The sequence below is a fragment of the Pristiophorus japonicus genome, chromosome 4, assembly GCF_044704955.1.
Source record: "Pristiophorus japonicus isolate sPriJap1 chromosome 4, sPriJap1.hap1, whole genome shotgun sequence".
NCBI classification, from domain to species: domain Eukaryota; kingdom Metazoa; phylum Chordata; class Chondrichthyes; family Pristiophoridae; genus Pristiophorus; species Pristiophorus japonicus.
Window position 1 is genome coordinate 153442833 of NC_091980.1, and position 21235 is coordinate 153464067.

General features: G+C 52.8%; 1 protein-coding gene across 1 annotated transcript in view; it reads right to left on the reverse strand.

Annotated features, from left to right (window-relative positions):
- Nucleotides 1–21235, reverse strand: part of sptbn5 (spectrin, beta, non-erythrocytic 5) — a 635480-nt gene that overhangs the window by 410013 nt on the left and 204232 nt on the right. The window contains exons 25-30 of the mRNA XM_070878655.1: nucleotides 20240–20466; nucleotides 15508–15694; nucleotides 13107–13307; nucleotides 10835–10951; nucleotides 5045–5208; nucleotides 3890–4022 (exon numbers count right to left, since the gene is read on the reverse strand). Of these exons, the coding sequence (XP_070734756.1) occupies nucleotides 3890–4022; nucleotides 5045–5208; nucleotides 10835–10951; nucleotides 13107–13307; nucleotides 15508–15694; nucleotides 20240–20466 (1029 nt within the window). The remainder of the gene's footprint in view (nucleotides 1–3889; nucleotides 4023–5044; nucleotides 5209–10834; nucleotides 10952–13106; nucleotides 13308–15507; nucleotides 15695–20239; nucleotides 20467–21235) is intronic.

Here is a 21235-nt window from a genome sequence, read left to right on the forward strand (position 1 = left end):
ATGTGAGGGGGGGGGAGAGGATGTGAGGGGGGGGGAGAGGGTGGGGAGAGGGTGTGAATGGGGGAGAGGGTGTGAGGGGGGGGAGAGGGTGTGAGGAGGGGCGAGAGAGGGTATGAGGGGGGAGAGAGGGTGTGAGGAGGGGAGAGCGAGTGGGGGGGGGGGAGAGAGGGTGTGGGGGGGAGAGAGGGTGTGAGGGAGGGGGTGAGAGTGAGCTGTGAGAGAGGGTGTGAGCAGGGGGAGAGAGTGTGAGGGGGAGAGAGAGTGTGAGGGGGAGAGAGTGTGTGAGGGGGGAGAGAGGGTGTGATGGGGGAGAGAGGGTGTGAGGGGGGAGGGAGGGTGTGAGGGGGGAGGGAGGGTGATCTGGGGGAGAGAGGGTGTGAAGGGGAGAGAGAGGATGTGAGGGGTGAGAGAGAGGTGTGAGGGGCGAGAGAGAGGGGGTGTGCGGGGGAGAGAGGGTGTGAGGGGGGGAGAGGGTGTGAGTGAGGGAGAGAGGGTGTGAGGGGGGAGAGAGGGTGTGAGGGGGGGAGAGAGGGTGTGAGGGGGGGAGAGAGGGTGTGAGGGGGGAGAGAGGGTGTGAGGGGGGGAGAGAGGGTGTAAGGGGGGGAGAGAGGGTGTGAGTGGGAAGAGAGGGTGTGAGGGGCGAGAGAGAGGGTGTGAGGGGGGGAGAGGTGTGAGGGGGGGAGGGTGTGAGGGGGGGAGAGAGGTGTGAGGGGGGAGAGAGAGGGTGAGCAGGGGGCGATAGGGTGTGAGCGGGAGCGAGAGAGGGTGAGAGGGTGTGAGGGGGGAAGAGAGGGTGTGGTGGGGGAGAGAGGGTGTGAGCGGGTTGAGAGAGGGTGTGAGGGGGGGAGAGGGTGTGAGGTGGGGGAGAGGATGTGAGGGGGGGGAGAGGATGTGAGGGGGGGGAGAGGGTGGGGAGAGGGTGTGAATGGGGGAGAGGGTGTGAGGGGGGGGAGAGGGTGTGAGGAGGGCGAGAGAGGGTATGAGGGGGGAGAGAGGGTGTGAGGAGGGGAGAGCGAGTGGGGGGGGGGGGGAGAGAGGGTGTGGGGGGGAGAGAGGGTGTGAGGGAGGGGGTGAGAGTGAGCTGTGAGAGAGGGTGTGAGCAGGGGGAGAGAGTGTGAGGGGGAGAGAGAGTGTGAGGGGGAGAGAGTGTGTGAGGGGGGAGAGAGGGTGTGATGGGGGAGAGAGGGTGTGAGGGGGGAGGGAGGGTGTGAGGGGGGAGGGAGGGTGAGCTGGGGAGAGAGGGTGTGAGCGGGGAGAGAGAGTGTGAGGGGGAGAGAGGGTGTGAGGGGAGAGAGGGTGTGAGGGGGGTGAGAGTTGTCAGAGGGTGTGAAGGGGAGAGAGGGTGTGAGGGGGGAGAAAGGGTGTGAGGGGGGGAGAGAGGGTGTGAGGGGGGGGAGAGAGGGTGTGAGGGGGGAGAGAGGGTGTGAGGGGGAGAGAGGGTGTGGGGGGAGAGAGGGTGTGGGGGGGAGAGAGGGTGAGGGTGTGGGGGGAGAGAGGGTGTGGGGGGGGAGAGAGGGTGTGGTGGGGGAGGGTGAGAGTGAGCTGTGAGAGGGGGTGAGAGGGGCAGGGGGAGAGGGGGTGTGAGCGGGGTGTGAGTGTGGTGAGGGTGTGAGGGGGGAGAGAGGGTTAGCTGGGGGAGAGAGGGTGTGAGGGGGGAGAGGTGTGAGGGTGGAGAGAGGGTGTGAGGGGGGAGAGAGGTGTGAGGGGGGAGGGAGGGTGAGTGGGGGAGAGAGGGTGTGAGGGGGAGAGAGAGTGTGAGGGGGAGAGAGGGTGAGGGGGAGAGAGGGTGTGAGAGTGGACAGAGGGTGTGAAGGGGAGAGAGGGTGTGAGGGGGAGAGAGGGTGTGAGTGTGTGAGGTGGGGGAGAGAGGGTGTGAGGGGAGAGAGGGTGTGAGGGGGAGAGAGGGTGTGAGGGTGGACAGAGGGTGTGAGGGGGAGAGAAGTTGTGAGGGGGGAGAGAGGGTGTGAGGGGGGGAGAGAGGGTGTGGGGGGAGAGAGGGTGTGAGGGGGGAGAGAGGGTGTGAGGGGGGAGAGAGGATGTGGGGGGGAGAGAGGGTGTGAGCAGGGGGGAGAGAGGGTGTGAGGGGGGAGAGAGGGTGTGAGGGGGAGGAGAGAGGGTGTGGGGGGGGGAGAGAGGGTGTGAGGGGGGGAGAGAGGGTGTGAGGGGGAGAGAGGGTGTGGGGGGGAGAGAGGGTGTGAGGGAGGGGGTGAGAGTGAGCTGTGAGAGAGGGCGTGAGCAGGGGGAGAGGGGGTGTGAGCAGGGTGTGAGGTGTGGTGAGGGTGTGAGGGGGGAGAGAGGGTTAGCTGGGGGAGAGAGGGTGTGAGGGGGGGAGAGGTGTGAGGGTGGAGAGAGGGTGTGAGGGTGGAGAGAGGGTGTGAGGGGGGAGGGAGGGTGAGCTGGGGGAGAGAGGGTGTGAGGGGGAGAGAGAGTGTGAGGGGGAGAGAGGGTGTGAGGGGGAGAGAGGGTGTGAGGGGGAGAGAGGGTGTGAGAGTGGACAGAGGGTGTGAAGGGGAGAGAGGGTGTGAGGGGGGAGAGAGGGTGTGAGGGTGTGAGGTGGGGGAGAGAGGGTGTGAGGGGAGAGAGGGTGTGAGGGGGAGAGAGGGTGTGAGGGGGGTGAGGGTGGACAGAGGGTGTGAGGGGGAGAGACGTTGTGAGGGGGGAGAGAGGGTGTGAGGGGGGAGAGAGGGTGTGGGGGGGAGAGAGGGTGTGAGGGGGGGAGAGAGGGTGTGAGGGGGGAGAGAGGGTGTGAGGGGGGAGGAGGAGAGAGTGTGAGGGGGGAAAGAGAGTGTGAGGGGGGTGAGAGGGTGTGAGGGGGGAGAGAGGGTGTGAGGGGGAGAGAGAGGGTGTGAGGGGGAGAGAGAGGGTGAGCTGGGGGAGAAAGGGTGTGAGGGGGGAGAGGGTGTGAGGGGGGAGAAAGGGTGTGAGGGGGGAGAGGGTGTGAGGGGGAGAGAGGGTGTAAGGGAGGAGAGAGGGTGTGAAGGGGGAGAGAGGGTTTGAGGGTGGAGAGAGGGTGTGAGGGAGGAGAGAGGGTGTGAGGGGGTAGAGAGGGTGAGCTGAGGGAGAGAGGGTGACGGCGGGTAGAGAGGGTGAGCTGGGGGAGAGAGAGTGTGTGAGATGGGGGAATTAGGGTGAGCTGGGGGAGAGAGGGTGGAGGCGCGGGGAGAGAGGGTGGAGGCGCGGGGAGAGAGTGTGAGGGGGGAGAGAGGGTGTAAGCGGGGTGGGGGGAAGAGGGTGAACTGGGGAGAGGGCAGAAGGGGTTTGCCGAGGCATTAGGATGAGCCTTTAGATGGGAAGTAGATGATATTTAGCAAGGGCTGAGTTGAGGTAGTGTGGGGTTGGATCGTGGAGCAGAGTTTGAGTGATTTGCGGCTCCTATGGGGTGAAGCTCAGGAGGATGGATAGGTGAACATTATAGAGGTTGAAGCGAGAGGTAACAGAGAGATAGTTGAGTATTTCAGTGATGGTTGGAATGATGCAGATTTAGATACGGACAATAGTTTAGAGGTCGGGAAAGGAGGTTGGTAACCAGCATGATGGAGAGTTGAAGCTTTCCCTTTACTGACTGTTCATCAGGTCGGTGGAGAGAATTCTGCAATTTCCTCCCTCTGTTTCTCCTCTCTCCATCTCTCATTCCTCCTATAACATGCTTCTTTGGCCAAGCTTTTGGTCATCTGGCCTAACATCTCATTGCATGGTTTGGTGTCAAATTTATTTTATGATAAGACTCCTGTGAAGCTCATTGGGCGTTTTATTGTGGTAAAGGCACTATGTAAATATAAGTTGTCTTTGAGGGAGTTGTGAGTAGGGTTAATGTTACAGGAAGGAAGCAACATCAGTCATGGGGCCAGGCAGGAGATTCACGTCTGCAGAGAGTTATGGCCATCATTACCAGCACGTGTTGGTAATCGTTCCCGTAATCCTCGGAACTGGCGGTTTGTAGCTGCTGTCTGATCCACTCCTCAAGTTCCCCTATTTCCCGCAGATACTCATGGAACCCCAATGTTTCTTCCAACTTCTGCATCCTGTGAATTAAAAACATTTCCCACCAAATTAGCCTCAAACCTTCAAACACGTACTTATTCCACAGAGGCGGTAATGGGGCTGTAAGGCCTTTCTGACCAGGGGCAGCCGGATGGTCCAACCTACGCGGAATTTCCCCTGGGCCGGGAGCGGGTTTCCGCCGCGCCCTGTGTTTCCGTTCCGCCCGGCACGCCGACCCCTTCCTGCCCGGCGGCGACCCCTTTCCGTCCCGCGAGATTAATAGCTCCGTGGGAGCGCAGTCGCTGCCCGTCGGTGCCCCCGACAGCTGTCCCTGGCCAGTGGCTGGACGCCGCGGCTGCCATTTTGTTTTAATTGTCAGCTGACTCTGCAGTCGGCCCGACAATGGCGGCCACGGGTTTTACTGGGCCGCCTACAGGCAGCCCGGCACCCCCTCTTGGGTACCGGGCTGCTGGCATGGCCGAAGTCCTCCCTGGTGGCCCAATGGGTGCCAAGTAGACCTCACAGTGTCCCTCCCCTTCACTTGATGTGCTCAGTGTGGCACTGATGACACTGCCCGCCTTCCGCCCACAACATCGCCCTGATGATTTTTTCCGGGAAAAGAGAGCAATTTCGCTCCATTCCCCGCCCCATGGATCCCGGTGGTAATTATCCATCGAATTCCAATTATCCGCCCCAAGCGGATGGCTATTTCGGCCCCCAAGACTCTACATGGTGCCCTTGCACACATAGCATTGATTGACACATATGCAATCTTGTACAAATCTCACACACACACATAACGATTCTGTGTACAAACCATAGAACGGAGGTGTACATGTACAAATCACGTTCATAAATCTCTCTGGAGGGTGATACAGCGCAGAGGGTCACTGCCTCAGGATTAACCTTGAATTCAGTGTATTTAATCAGAACTGCTCAACACCCATTGTTTATAACCGTTGTAAAAGGGCAACACTTCAAAGCTGATAACCCAGCTTCCAGTCGGATAGAAGCCATGAAGTGAGGCGGGGCTCAGAGTACACTGAGCCCTCAGTCCATGTACCTGACAGTCGAACGTTCTTGCAGTTCCTTCAACCGCTTACGAATCTGCTCCTGAGGCTCATCCACCATGTCGAAGGTGATGAGCCCTCGGAGCGGGAGGTCCTGGGTAATCCGATGCAGTTCCCCCGCAAGGCCATAATAATCCTGGATCTGCCGCTCCAGAGCCTGCAGAAGATTGGGTAGATTAAAAGTTGCAACAGACATCTCCATCATTCCACATAGTATACAATGAAACGCAGTGACCCCCAGCAGAGGCCCTGTCACCGTGCGGGAGGTAAACCCAGGGGCAGCACGGGCCAGCCCACACTGCGATATGTGTGCGCACTAGGCCCGTGTAGCAGAGCGGGTCTCCAGTCCTCCTGGTTAACCCTTGCCACTGGACCAGTCCTTCCGGCGCCCACCTCTCGCGGAAGGCCACGAACATACCGGTGGACACCGCATGCTCCATCTCCAGGGACACCCTGGCTCGGATGTACCTATGAGCATTCTCACCGGTGCATACATTACAGGCTGTCGGCATCTGAGTGAGGAAGACAGGCTGATGTTTGGGGTTGGCCATTCACTAGGGGCCACAACCAAAACATGAACACATCTTTCCTCCGTCACGTGTTGACTGACCCGCTCTGCATCGCCAGCACTCGTACCTTTTCTTTCTATCTGCACACGGGTTACAGCTATGCTTTTACAAATGTAAAGTCAGGAACCATTTACGCCTTTCTTTTTTTAAAAACCATGCTGGGCAGAGACTGCCCCGACAATCGAATTCCATGGTTTGTGCTGCAGAGCTGTAGAATGTTATCTTCTACTCTAGCCCATGTTCTTTGTGTTTACTGCACCTTGTTTACTTCACACAACAATTATTTTCTGAAATCTATAAAGGAACACGGGAACAGGTGTAGGCCATTCGGCCCCTTGAGCCTGTTCTGCCATTCATGGCTGATCTGTATCTTAATTCTGGTCCTCCCAAACCTAATTTAATTGGAACAAACTGTCTACTACCACATGTACGATGACAACACCGAACTCTACCTCGTCGTTGTTATATATGTATACTCGTATTTACTCTGTACAGCCACCAGACGGTTCATCCCCTGCAGTCTCAAGGGATCCCATAATCCCTTGGGAGCACAGGTATTTAAGGAGGCTTCTCAGGTTGGAGAGGCACTCTGGAGACCTGCAATAAAAGACCAAGGTCACACTTTACCTTGAGCTCACAGTGTTCAGTCTGACTCTTTCTCCATACACAACAACTGGCGACGAGATACAGATAGTGAACCCAAAGATGCAAAGAACAGTGGGCATCCTGGAGAAATTCTCGGAGGGAGATGATTGGGAAACTTTTGTGGAGCAATACTTTGTGGCCAACGAGCTAGATGGGGAAGAGAACGCTGCCAAACGGAGAGCGATCCTCCTCACCGTCTGTGGGGCACCAACGTATGGCCTCATGAAGAATCTGCTCACTCCAGCGAAACCCACGGAGAAATTGTACGATGATTTGTGAGCATTTGAACCCGAAGGAAAGCGTTCTGATGGTGAGGTACCGATTCTACACCTACAAAAAGACTGAAGGCCAAGAAGTGCCGAATTATGTCACCGAGCTAAGATGCCTTGCAGGACATTGCGAATTTAAATGACATTTGGAGCACATGCTCAGAGACTTTTTTGTACTTGGCATTGGCCATGAAACCATACTTCGCAAACTTTTGACTGTAGAGACCCCAACCTTGAGTAAGCCCATAGCAATAGCCCAGACGTTTATTGCCACCAGTGACAATACTAAGTAAATCTCTCAGCACACAAGTGCTGCTACAAGTACTGTGAACAAAGTGATGTTGTTTTCGAATCGTAACATACAGGGCAGGTCACACATACCTGCAGCTACACGTCCGCAGATGTCTCAGAGTCCACCATCAAGGGTGATGAATGCAAGGCCATTAACACCTTGTTGGCGCTGCGGATGTCATCATCGTTTCCATTCATGCCGATACAAAGAGTACGTTTGCAAGGGCTGAGGAACAATGGGACACCTCCAAAGCTGCAAATCCTGTTAAACCTGCAAACCACCAACCTGCAGAGGAGGACCGATCCATGAAGGACCACGACGAACCAGAGCCTCAGTTAGAGGAGATACATGGGGTGCACACATTCATCACTAATTGTCCCCCGATAATGCTGAATGTTGAACTAAATGGACTCCCGGTGTCAATGAAGCTGGAAACGGGCGCGAGCCAGTCCATCATGGGCAAAAAGACTTTCGAAAGGTTGTGGTGCAACAAGGCTTCAAGGCCAGTCTTAACTCCAGTTTGCACGAAACTAAGAACTTACACAAAAGAACTGATTCCTGTAATCGGCAGTCTATGGGGTAAAGAAAATGCATCAATACCTGTTTGGGCTAAAATTCGAATTGGAAACTGACCATAAGCCAATTACATCCTTGTCCTCCGAGAGTAAAGGGATAAATACCAACGCATCGGCCCGCATCCAGAGATGGGCGCTCACATTGTCTGCATACAACTACGCCATCCGCCACAGGCCAGGCACAGAAAACTGCGCTGATGCTCTCAGTAGGCTGCCATTGCCCACCACGGGGGTGGAAATGGCGCAGCCCGTAGATCTAGCCATGGTTATGGAAGCATTTGAGAGTGAGCAATCACCCGTCACTGCCCGGCAGATCAAAACCTGGACAAGCCAGGACCCCTTATTATCTCTAGTCAAAAGCTGAATGCTTCACGGGAGCTGGTCCAGTGTTCCAGTGGAAATGCAGGAAGAGATAAAGCCGTTCCAGCGGCGCAAAGCTGAAATGTCTATACAAGCAGACTGCCTTCTGTGGGGCAATCGAGTAGTGGTCCCCAAGAAGGGCAGAGACACCTTCATCAATGACCTCCACAGTACCCGCCCAGGCATCGTAATGATGAAAGTGATAGCCAGATCCCACGTGTGGTGGCCCGGTATCGATGCGGACTTAGAGTCCTGCGTTCACAGATGTAATACATGTTCGCAGTTAAGCAATGTACCCAGGGAGGCACCGCTAAGTTTATGGTCTTGGCCCCCCAAACCGTGGTCTAGGGTACAAGTCGACTATGCAGGCCCGTTCTTGGGTAAAATGTTCCTTGTGGTTGTAGACGCGTACTCCAAGTGCATTGAATGTGAGATAATGTTGGCTAGCACGTCCGCTGCCACTACTGAAATCCTGCGGGCCATGTTTGCCACACACGGCCTACCCGATGTCCTGGTGAGCGACAACGGGCCATGTTTTACCAGTACTGAGTTCAAAGAATTCATGACCCGTAGCGCGATCAAACATGTCACATCTGCCCCATTTAAACCAGCGTCCAATGGTCAGGCAGAGAGAGCAGTGCAAACCATCAAGCAAGGCTTGAAGAGGGTAACTGAAGGCTCACTGCAGACTCGCTTATCCCGCGTCCTGCTTAGCTACCGCACGAGACCCCACTCACTCACTGAGATCCCAGTTGCTGAACTGCTCATGAAAAGAGCACTTAAGACAAGGCTCTCGTTAGTTCACCCTGATCTACATGAACAGGCGGCTTCAACAAAGTGTATACCATGATAGCGCAAATGTGTCACGCGAGATTGAAGTCAATGATCCTGTATTTGTATTAAATTATGGACAAGGTCCCAAGTGGCTTCCCGGCACTGTCGTGACCAAAGAGGGGAGCAGGGTGTTTCGGGTCAAACTTTCAAATGCACTCATTCACTCATTCACCGGAAACACTTGGACCAAATCAAACTCAGATTCACGGACTATCCTGAGCAACCCACCTTGGACCCTACCTTTTTTAATCCCCCAACACACTCACCAGTGGCAACCGGCACCACGGTTGACCACGAAGCAGAACCCATTATCCACAGCAGTCCAGCAGAGCCCAACACACCAGGCAGCCCAGCAAGGCCAGCTGTACAGCAGCCCAGCGAGGGCCCAACAAATGATTCAACAACACCAGCTTTCACACCGAGATGATCAACCAGGGCAAGAAGGGCCCCAGATCGACTCACATTGTAAATTGTTACACGATTGACTTTGGGGGGGCGGAGTGTTGTTATATATGTGAACTTGTATTTACTCTGTACAGCCAACAGAAGGCTCATCCGCTGGAGTTCCAAGGGATCCCATAATCCCTTGGGAGCACAGGTATTTCAGGAAGCTTCACAGGTTGGAGAGGCACTCTGAAGACCTGCAATAGAAGACCAAGGTCACACTTTACCTTGAGCTCAGAATGTTCAATCTGACTCTTTCTCCATACACAATAGTCACCATCTCTGTTTTGTCAGAGTGCTTGTCCAACGTCCAGTCTTGGATGAGCCATAATTTCCTTCAGTTACATGTCGGAAGCCCAAAGCCACTGGGCTGGATTTGCTGGTCCTGTCCGCCCCTGTTTGTGCCCCAGTGGGGCGGCAATGGTGGCGGTGAGCTGTTCCGGGCGAGCGGCCAGCTTCCGGCGCCCCCCCCACGCCGGGGTTTTCGGGGCCGGTGTCGGCGGGGCACGGAGCATTACCGCCCGGGAGAGGCGAGCTGGTGTGCAATGCCCCTGGTTGTGATGCCGGCTTGGTTTGTGACTCCGCCCGACCCGTACGCCCCGCAGCGCCCCCTAGTGGGACCGCCTGGGAAAGCGGGCAGTCTGACCTATACCGGCCGCAGTGAGGTCAGTAATGTCCACCTCAGGTAAGTGTGGTTGGTTTTTATTTTGCGATTTATGTTGTGCGGTGTGGGCTATGTATTGGGAATGTTTCGGGTGTTATTCAGGTTTTTCTCTCCCTAGGCCTCTCTCAGAGTGCTCCCAGGTCGGCTGTTTAGCTCGGGATTTTCACTTGCTCAGCCGGCCTAGCACTCTGAGAGAGGTGTGTAACGCCTCCCTTAGCGCCCCGCCCCAAACTCAGGGCCCAGCTGACCAATTTTGCTGCCTGAGGCGCAAACTGTTCCCGGGCGCAGACTTTACCGCCCCTGAAATCAGCAACGCCGAATTGTCTTCAACTCCCACCACAAACTCCATACCCTTGCCACTGAGTTCACTCCCTTCCCAAACTACTGTCTCAAGTTGATCAAGACCGTTCGCAACCTCAGCGTCGTATTTGACCCCGAGCTAAGTTTCTGACATGATGCAAAATATGTTCCCCTTATTCCACGCGCGGGTCATTTTAACATCACATGACTTTCTGCGCTGGCAGAATGGGTACAAGAGATGTGTTTTGAGCGGCCCAAGCATTGTCTCCTTGTTGGGAGGCTCTCTCGTCAACTTCTTGCACCGCATTGCAACTTCTCAAGGGCTCTCCAAGCCCTTCCAAGTTACTTTTGATTTAAAAGGTCAGCTCCAGACGGCAGTATCAGCAGCTGCAGCTGTCGTGTTTGTACAAATACAATCTAGTCCCTTCATCATCTAATAAACCTCAATCAGATCACTCCTAGGTCAACGCTTCTCTAAAGTGCAGAGTCCCTGCTTTTTTAGCCTCTCCTGATAACTAAGATGAGAAGAAAAGAGATATAGGCAGAAACTAGAGACAGAACACAAGGGGCAGAGACAGGGAAGTGAGACTGAATCCAGCAACTTCCTGTGAGCAAGACCACAGGAGACCCTCTGTAGCTAACACATAAACTACAGCGGCTGCAAGTTAGAGAGTATATTTACTTTCTGTTTTGTTGCATATACTCTACAATTAGCTTGAACAGGCTCTCTCCGGTTGTGCATTGAAGCAAAGCATGTGGATAATGAATGCCTGATTAGACGAGATGTAGATTCCGAGACGCACTTTCAGTAACATTGGCAATTACACCTACCTTATGGTTCTTCAGTAGTGTCAGAGTGATGGCTTCATTCTTCCCATAATCCTCGCTCAAGACAAGCTGAAGTTTTTCTGCTGCCCAGGCTTCCAGCTCTGAAGCATCTGCGAGGAACTAAATTAAACGTCAGCTTTCAGTTATTGTCATTCGGAACTATATCTGCAGTGGCGAGGGCAGTGCACCTGCTGCAGGGGAGTGTATATTGTCTGCGGTGGGGAGTGAGGTGTATTACCACCACTTCTCTTGACCCCACCTCGGTCTCTAAATAGTCAGACTGCTTGTCCGACATCCAGTGCTGGATGAGCAGAAATGTTCTCCAATTGAAGATTGGGAAGACCAAAGCCATTGTCTTCGGTCCCCGCCAAAAACTGCGTTTCTTAGCCACTGACTCCATCCCTCTCCCTAGCATCTGTCTGAGGCTGAACCAGACTGTTCACAACCTAGGTGTCATATTTGACCCTGAAATGAGCTTCTGGCCACATATCCGCAGCATAACTAAAACCGCCTATTTCCACCTCCGTAACATTATCTGTCTCCGCCTCTGCCTCAGCTCATCTGCCCCTGAAACCCTCGTCCTCTAGAGTTGACTACTCCAATGCACTCCTGGTTGGCTTCCCACATTCTACCCTACATAAACTAGAGGTGGTCCAAAACTCAGCAGCCCGTGTCCTAACTCGCACCGAGTCCTGCTCATCCATCACCCCTGTGCTCGCTGACCTACATTGGCTTCTGGTTAAGCAACGCCTCGATTTCAAAATTCTCCTTCTTGTTTACAAATCCCTCCATGGCCTCGCCCCTCCCTATCTCTGTAATCTCCTCCAGCCCCACAAACCCCCGAGATCCCTGTGCTCCTCTAATTCTGCCCTTTTGAGCATCCCTGATTATAATCGCACAACCATCGGTTGCCTTCTGTTGCCTGGGTCCCAAGCTCTGGAACTCCCTCCCTAAACCTCTCCGCCTCTCTACCCGTCCTCCCTTCCTTAAGATGCTCCTTAAAACCTACCTCTCTGACCAAGGGAGGTGTACTTGCTGCAGGGGAGTGTATATTGGCTGGGGTTGGGGGAGAGGGCTACCTGCTGCAGGGGAGTGTATATTGGCTGGGGTGGGGAGGGAGGTGTATTTCCACCATGGCAGACATGTGGAAAATGTAAACCCAGTTTCCACAGCCCTCCTAATAGACTATCATGGAATGTGCTGATCAACGGGCATTGCCATTTTCCAAAGTGCCAAGCAATGATGTCTGTCAAAGCACACTCATCGGGGAGGAATCAGTTTCCAAGGCAGTGCTCTTTGCTAACAGTTCAGGCTGTGGATAGATGGTTAAAGGTAACCAGAGCAATTTGGCAAAGCATGTGCCACGTTATCCGTGAATTAGTGCCCCGTCGCTATCCCTGTGTGCAGAACGGTCCCGATTAATTACAGTACCCAGAGCACTTTACTTCACTCCACAGAGCCTTTTGCTGATCACCTCCTGTGTAGTGGAAGTACCTGGCCAGTGCCCCTCACAGGTTGGAGACCTCGAAAGAACAATCCCACACTGGATGCGAGTGGCCCTGACTGCTTTTCACCAGGATTTCCATATCCAGCACCCGTGCATTTCTACTGGGCTTGGTGGTAGATTTGAGGGCCTGATCTGTGAACTCTCTTTTCCTCAGGCGGCCGTAGGCTGTGCTGGCACACTGGAGGCGGTGTTGAACCTCATCGTCGATGTCTGCCCTTGCTGATAATAGGCTCCCGAGGTATGGAAAGTGGTCCTCATTGTCCAGGGCCGTGTCGTGGATCTGGATGACTGGGGGGTGGTGCTGTGTGGCGGGGACAGGCTGGTGGAGGACCTTTGTCTTACGGATGTTTAGTGGGTAGAGGAAATGTTTCAAGGATACCCTCAAAGCTTCCCTGATAAAGTGCAATATCCCCACTGACACCTGGGAGTCCCTGGCTCAAGACCGCCCTAAGTAGAGAAAGAGCATCCGGGAGGGCGCTGAGCACCTCGAGTCTCATTGCCGAGAGCATGCAGAAATCAAGCGCAGGCAGCAGAAAGAGCGTGCGGCAAACCTGCCCCACCCACCCCTTCCCTCAACGACTATCTGTCCCACCTATGACAGAGACTGTGGTTCCCGTATTGGACTGCTCAGTCACCTGAGAACTCACTTTAGGAGTGGAAGCAAGTCTTCCTCGACTTCGAGGGACTGCCTATGATGATTCCTACAGGGGCTAACTGCCCCAGTCACGCGTACCCCATCGCAATCTGCTCTCCGTGCACGGAACCTACCTGGTGGAACCGCACTGAATGCTGTAGTTTTTCTCTCCTGTCATCACAGGCCCCCTCCAGCTCCTCCCAGCCAGTCCGCACCTCCTTGCACTTGCCCTCAATGCCCGGGGCCATGTGGTGCTTGGAGCTGATCATACGCCTTCCGATCTCCAGCACCTTCTGGATCTGCTGCTTGTGATTGTTCACTTCAACTTGCAGCTCCTGCACCAGGGAGAAGCTTGATGGTTACTGCAAAAACCCAATAACAAGCCTCCAGGAGAGATAAGTAGGGGGCATGGGGAGAGGAAGGGAGAGAGAGGGGGAGGGAGGAAGGGAGAGAGAGGGGAGGGAGGAAGAGGGAGGCAAGACTCGACCATCCTCCATTCCAGGATCCCATTGCACAGCATCTTACTATACCGACCCACAACCCAGCGTCCAATCACATAGCATAATATTATACGGAAGTAAATGTGGGTCCCTTACAGGCTGAGACAGGAGAAATTATACTGAGGAATAAGGAAATGGCAGAGAAATTGAACAAATACTTTGTGTCTGTCTTCACAGAAGAAGACGGGAAAAAAACTCCCAGAAATGGAGAACCAAGAGAATGAGGAACTGAAAGAAATTAGTATGAGTAAAAAACTAGTATTAGAGAAATTAATGGGACTGAAAGCCAATAATCTCCTGGACCTGATGGCCTACATCCTAGGGTTTTGAAAGAGGTGGCTATAGAGATAGTGGATGCCCCAGATTGTAACGTAATGAAAAGAAACCCTGCTATTTAAGAAAGGAAGGAGAGAGAAAACAGGGAACTACAGACCAGTTAGCCTGATGTCAGTAGTAGGGAAAATGCTCAAATCTATTATTAAGGTCGTGGTAATAGGGCACTTGGAAAATAACAGGATTGGGCAGATTGTTTGACAAATCTGTTAGAGTTTTTTGAGGTTGTAACTAGTAGAATAGATAAGGGGGAACCAGTGGATGTGGTATATTTGGATTTTCAGAATGCTTTGATAAGGTGCCACACAAGAAGTTATTAAACAAAATTAGGGCTCACGGGATTGGGGGTAATATAATAGAATGGATTGAGGATTGGCTAATGGACAGAAAACTGAGAGTAGGAATAAATGGGTCATTTTCGGGTTGGCAGGCTGTAACTAGTGGGATGCCGCAAGGATTGGTCCTTCGGCCCCAGCTATTCACAATCTATATCAATGATTTGGAAATGTAATATATCCAAGTTTGCTGATGATATAAAGCTAGGTGGGAATGTAAGTTGTGAGGAGGATGCAAAGAGGCTACAAGACAGGCTAAGTGAGTGGGCAAGAACATGGTAAATAGAATATAATGTGGAGAAATGTGAAGTTATCCACTTTGGTAGGAAAAATAGAAAAGCAGAGTATTTTTTAAATGGTGAGAGATTGGGAAATGTTGGTGTTCAGAGGGACCTGGGTGACCTTGTACACCAATCGCTGAACGTTAACATGCAGCTACAGCAAGCAATTAAGAAAGCAATTACTTGCCATTGAGAGAGTGCAACGAAGGTTCAATAGACTGATCCCTGGGATGGGGGATTGTCCAATGAGGAGAGATTGAGTAGACTAGGCCTATGTTGTCTAGAGTTTCGAAGAATGAGAGGTGATCTCATTGAAACACACAAAATTCTTACAGGGCTTGAACTAGGGGTCACAGTCTCAGAATAAGGGGTTAGCCATTTAGGACTGAAATGAAGAGAATTCTTTGGAATTCTCTACCCCAGAGAGCTGTGGAAGCTCAGTCGTTGAGTATATTCAAGACAGAGATCGATAGACATTTGGCTATGAAGGGAATCAAGGGTTATGAGGATAGTGCAGGAAAGTGGAGTTGAGGCCAAGATCAGATCAGCCATGATCTTATTAAATGGCGGAGCAAGCTCGAGGAGCCAAATGGCCGACTCCCGCTCCTATATCTCATGTTCTTATACTGACTCCTCCATTCCAAGACCCAATCATATAGCACAATACAGTACCGACCTTCCCACCCCAGTGTCCAGTCATACAGCACAATACTGTTCCGACCCCTCCATCCCAGCACCCAATCTTACAGCACAATACTGTACCGACCTTTCCATCCCAGTGTCCAATCATATAGCACAATACTGAACCGACCCCTCCATCCCAGCACTCAATCATACAGCACAATACTGTGCCCCATGTTAGTCTCCAGCTGTGTTTGAACTTTAATTTTTGAGGAATGCCACCAGAGGTGTGCAACCCAACAGCTGCAGGACCCGAGCATTAGAAGTCCACCAACCCCCGAACACCGGGTGGGTTCCAGAGCCTAGACCCCGGTCTGCAAGAATATCCAAACTTGCCCGAGGTACTGGACTCAGGAGCAGCGCCTGCCGGGAGCGGGGCCAGACTAACAGAGGAACGAGCCCTACCTTCTGCTTCTGCAGCAGGCTCTGTGCCGTGTCCAGAGACTTGCCATAGTTGTTCGACGTGGCACTTGGGGTGCGCTCAGCCACCCACTTCAGCTCCAGGTCACTGTAGTGGTAGAACTCGTACAGAGCCACCGTCGCTTCCAGAACTTTCTTTCTCTGTTCCAGGGGGGTCTGGAGAGATTCAAACCTGTGGTGGGGGGTGGGGCGGCAGGGATAGAGAGGGAATAGTCATTGAACTTTGAAACAATTGATCCTTTGACCCAGGGCGAAGGCCCATCCAACGTTGGAGCAGAATCCACATCTACTGTTCAAAACCAGCGGCACTTCATTTAACGACAGTCGGAATTTCAGACAGGAGTAGGATATCAAGCAGGAAACGGACTGTCCGTCAGTGGCTGGAGGTGTTGGTGTTGGGAAGGTGTAGGAAGTCATTTCCCAATGTTACACCTTCCAGACCTTGGCCAGTTAATCTCAACAGGAAGTCTGTCGATGCCAGCCATCAGTGATTGCTCCCCCAGTGCTCTGCTCTACCACACTAACTATAAAGTCCTGTCCCCTCAGTACAGATTCACACGAGGCATGTAGTGAAGTCAAGGTCACTCTGGACCTGCACCTTTATTTCACAGCTCTGGAATGCTGCACTTGCCTGAGACCTGTCCTTATATACCTGTCTCTTGCAAGTGCACCCCTGGTAAGGTATGCTGGTGGTTACAGGTCATATCTTATTACAGTCATGTATAGCATGTTAGGATACAGTTATATATAATGATATAAGATACATGATATCAACCTCCCCCAAGGTCTTATTGTCTTTATAGGTTCAGTCTCTCAGGTGGTTTACGCTCTCGTGTGGAGCGTCTGAGTTGTGGTTCAGTTGTTTGCCTTGGTGTCTGTTTTTCTTTGGGTGTGGTTGCTGGTATCTTGCCTGGGCTGTCTGTTTCGATTGGTGTGATTGTTGTTGACTCGCCTGGGCTGTCTGTTGGGATTGCCCTTTCCTCAGGTTGTTCCCTCTGTCTGTCCACCAGGTGTGGTGCGAGTTCCACATTGTAGTGTGCCTCTGGTTCCGCAGTGATGTTGGTAAATCTGCTTTTGACTTGGTCTACATGCCTCCGGCAGGTTTTGCCATTGTTCATTTGTACTACCAGTAGCCTGTTTCCTTCCTTGCCCGTTACTGTCCCTGCAAGCCATTTGGGACCCCTGCCATAGTTTAGTACAAACGCTTTATCCCCTATCTCATTCCATCTCCCCCCTCGAATTTCTGTCATGGTACTCAGTCAGCTTGCGGCGCGTTGCCTCAACGATTTCGTGCATGTCTGGGAGGATTAATGAGAGCCTTGTTTTTAAAGTCCTTTACATCAACAGTTGCACGGGGGGGATCCCAGTCAGTGAGTGCGGACGAGATCTGTATGCCAGCAGTAGTCGCGACAGGTGACCCTGCAGCGTGGGACCTTGGATTTTAAGCATGCCTTGTTTAATGATTTGCACTGCTCTCTCCGCCTGGCCATTGGAGGCCGGCTTGAACGGTGCCGTCTTGACGTGATTTATGCCGTGATCAATAATAGAGTCTTGGAATTCTGCGTTGGTGAAGCACGGACCATTGTCACTGACCAATATGTCAGGGATTCCATGTGTTGCAAACATGGTTGCAAGGCTCTTCACAGTGGTGGAGGTTGTGCTCAAGTTTAAAATAGTGCATTCGATTCACTTTGAAAATGCATCTACAATACGAGGAACATTTTGCCCATGAATGGGCCCGCATGGTCTACGTGCACCCGCGACCACGGTTTGGTAGGCCAGGGCCAGGGGCTCAATGGAGCCTCCCTGGGTGCATTGCTGAGTTGGGCACAAATGGTGCACCTTCGGACGCAGAGCTCCAAGTCCGCGTCAATACCAGGCCACCAGACGTGGGATCTGGCTATGGCCTTCATGAGAACGATCCCTGGGTGCTCGCGGTGGAGCTCCCGGACAAATGCCTCTCTGCCTCGCAGAGGCATGACTACTCGGCTGCCCCACATCAGGCAGTCTGCTTGTAGTGATAGCTCATGCATGCGCCTGTGAAAGGGTTTTAATTCCTCGGGGCAGGCATCGCGAGCCTCTGCCCAGTCACCGGTTAGGACACATCTTTTTACTAAGGATAACGTGGGGTCGCTGGCCGTCCAGGCTCTGATTTGGCGAGCCGTCATGGGCGAACCTGTGGACTCAAAGGCATTGATTGCCATGACTATCTCACAGTCCTGTTCTTCAGACCCTTCCGTGGTCGCCAGGGGTAGCCTGCTGAGCGCGTCGGCACAGTTGTCTGTGCCTGGTCTGTGCCTTATTGTGTAGTCGTAGGACGCCAGCATGAGTGCCCACCGTTGAATTCGCGCCGAGGCGTTGCCGTTTATTGCCTTGCTCTCGGATAGGGGCTTGTGGTCGGTTTCTAACGCGAACTTGGCCCCGAAAAGGTATTGGTGCATCTTTTTGACACGGTACACGCACGCGAGCGCCTCCTTCTCTACCATTCCGCACCCGCGCTCCGCCCGCGAAAGTGATCTGGAGGCATAAGCTATGGGTTGTAATTTGCCCGCACTATTGACATGTTGCAAAACGCACCCGATCCCATACGCTGACACATCGCATGTGAGAACTAGCTTTTTACCTGGGTCAAAGAAAGTCAAAACACTGTTGGAACACAGAAGGTTGCATGCCTTATTGAAGGTGCGTTCCTGGGCGTCCTCCCAAAACCAATCGCACCCCTTCCTGAGTAGCACGTGGAGAGGCTCCAGCAGCATGCTTAAGTTCTGCATAAAGTTCCCAAAGTAATTGAGTAGCCCGAGAAAGGCGCGCAGTTCTGAGACATTCCACGGCCTGGGTGGCAGGTGAATTGCTTCTGTTTTGGACTCTGTTGGGCGGATTCCATCAGCGGCAATCCTTCTGCCCAAAAATTCAACCTCGGGTGCGAGAAACAGGCACTTGGATTTCTTGACTCTTAGGCCTACCCGATCCAACTGCTTTAGTACTTCCTCCAAATTACGGAGATGGGAGTCGGTGTCCCTGCCCGTGATAAGTATGTCGTCTTGAAATACAACCGTCCCCGGGATGGACTTGAGCAGACTCTCCATGTTGCGCTGGAATATGGCAGCTGCCGACCTGATGCCGAATGGGCATCGATTGTACATGAAAAGGCCTCGATGTGTGTTGATGGTGGTGAGTAGCTTGGATTCTTCGATCAATTCTTGCGTCATATACGCAGATGTGAAGTCTAATTTTGAGAAAAGTCTACCTCCAGCCAATGTGGCAAATAGGTCCTCCGCTTGGGCAGCGGGTACTGGTCCTGTAGGGAGACTCTGTTTATGGTAGATTTGTAGTCTCCACAGATTCGTACGGATCCATCAGGCTTCATGACTGGGACGATGAGACTTGCCCAGTCGCTAAATTACACAGGTGATATAATGCCTTTCCGCAGTGTTCAATCTTTTCCCTCATCACATAGGGTACAGCTCTGGCCTTGTGGTGGACCGGTCTAGCATCCTGTGTGATGCAGATTTTGACTTTGGCCCCTTTGAAAGTGCCCACACCTGGCTGAAAGAGATGTTCAAATCGCTTTATAACTGTTGAGCAGGAGGTCCGTTCCTCTAATGACATGGCATGGACATCATCTCATTTCCAGTTTAGTTTTGCCAGCCAGCTTCTCCCCAGCAGTGCTGCGGGGTCTCCGGGGACAATCCACAGGGGAAGTCGGTTCACTGTCCCTTTGTGTGTGACAGAGAGCATGGCGCTGCCGAGGACTGGTACGATTTCTTTGGTATCGGTCCTTAGTTTGGTGTCGACCCTTGTGAGTTTTGGTCTGTCTCTTTTATGTGGCCACAGTTGTTCAAATTGTTGAGCGCCCATGAGAGATTGACTCGCTCCTGTATCCAGCTCCATGTTGACAGGTATCCCGTTGAGTAGGACCCTCATCATTATCGGAGGCGTCCTGTTGTAGGAGCAGTGGCCATTGATCGTGTTGACCCGCTGTACATCGGTGTCCCGGGTACTGTCCCCACCATCTTCTGGTCCGCTTTCCGACCCATCCGATTCGTATACCAGCTGAGTTGCCGTTTTTTTGCACATGCAGGCCAAATGCTCTGTATATTCACAATTTCTGCAAACAGCCTGCTGAAATCGACATCCTCTTGACGAGTGCCCACCCCCACACCTCCAGCACAGACCGGTTCCATTGTTCAAAGTGTTCCCAAAGAATGAGCTGCGTCTGGCTGATCTCTCTTGAGCTTCTCTCAGTTTGTAGTTGATTGCTCGCATTGTGGGTTGATGAGGTGTGAACGGCCGTTCCTGTGGCCCTTGATGACTTCTGCCTGCTGTCGAGAGCCTGTTCTCCCGGTTTTGTCTGTTTGTGGCGGTAGCAGCTTGTTAAGTGCTGTGAACTTCTTGTTCCGATATTTCGTTAGTTGTCGTACCTGCATTGTAAATCAACCTCGTTTCTTCTTCCCCTACCAAGATGTCTGTGCAACCAGTGCTGCTGCCTCTAAGGTCAGGTTCTTGGTCTCTATGAGCTTTCAGAATATGCCTGCGTGGCCTATTCCTTCAATGAAAAAGTCTCTCAGCATTTCTCTCCTCAGTCTCCTATTCCACTCCACCCCCAGGCCAAGCACCAGTCTCCCCCTCCACTCCCCCCAGGCCAGGCACCAGCCTCCCCCTTCCACTCCACTCTCCCTCTGCCCTCCCCCGCAGCCAAGCCAAGCACCAGTCTCACCATTTCAGATGTTTATGAGTCTGTTCCAGTATCCTCTGCGAGTCAAAGTGGTCTGTTGCCACCTTCCTGGCACGGTTTACAATGCCGTTCATTTTCTCTGCCAGTTCACGCATATCGCCCTCCAGCCACTTGTGCTCCTTCAGCAGCAGTCTGCTGGACCGCAGGTCATGGCCCGTGTCGTTGTTCTGGAGTATCTTCTCAATCCATTCAAGCTTTGCTTTGGCATCCTAGAAGAATAGACAGAAAGACAGAGTGCGTCAGGAAATAGAACCACAGTCAAACCCTGAATCATAGGGAATAGAGTTGGTCAGACCCTGCAGCACAGTATGCAGCACAATCAATCTCCCACACAACACAGAATGGGCTTTCCTGCTTGTAGCTGGTTTACAAGATACTTCAAATACATGGCCCCTCTCCCACTGCATCACCCACGCGATCCAACCTCACAACACAATTTAAGATGTTGAATTTTCACTCTGGCCAAGCAAGCAGTAGGAACAGTGCAGTCTGGGATGGTATCAGGCTGAATTAAGCACATCCAGAGCCCCAACTTCTGGCTCAGGTATGGTAGCATAGTGGTTATATTACTGGACTAGTAATCCACAGGCCTGGGTTAATGATCCAGAGACGCAAGTTCAAATCCCACCATGACAGCTGTGGAATTTTAATTCAGTTAATTAAATAAATCTGGAATAAAAAAAGTATCAGTAATGGTGACCATGAAAGTATACGAGGCTGATTTAAGCCCATTGCTTGGAATTTCCACAGTGGGTGGCGCAGGTCAACATGGCTCAGTGCGTCACTCTCTCACCTCTGAGCCAGACGGTCATGGGTTCAAGTTCCACTCCACAGATTTCAGCACATAATCCAGGCCGACACTCCCAGTGTGGCAGTACTACGGGATGCTGCTCTCTGTCGGTGGGGCAGTACTGAGGGAATGCTGCATTATAGGAGGGATGGTAGTGAGGGAGTGCTGCATTATTGGAGAATTAGTAC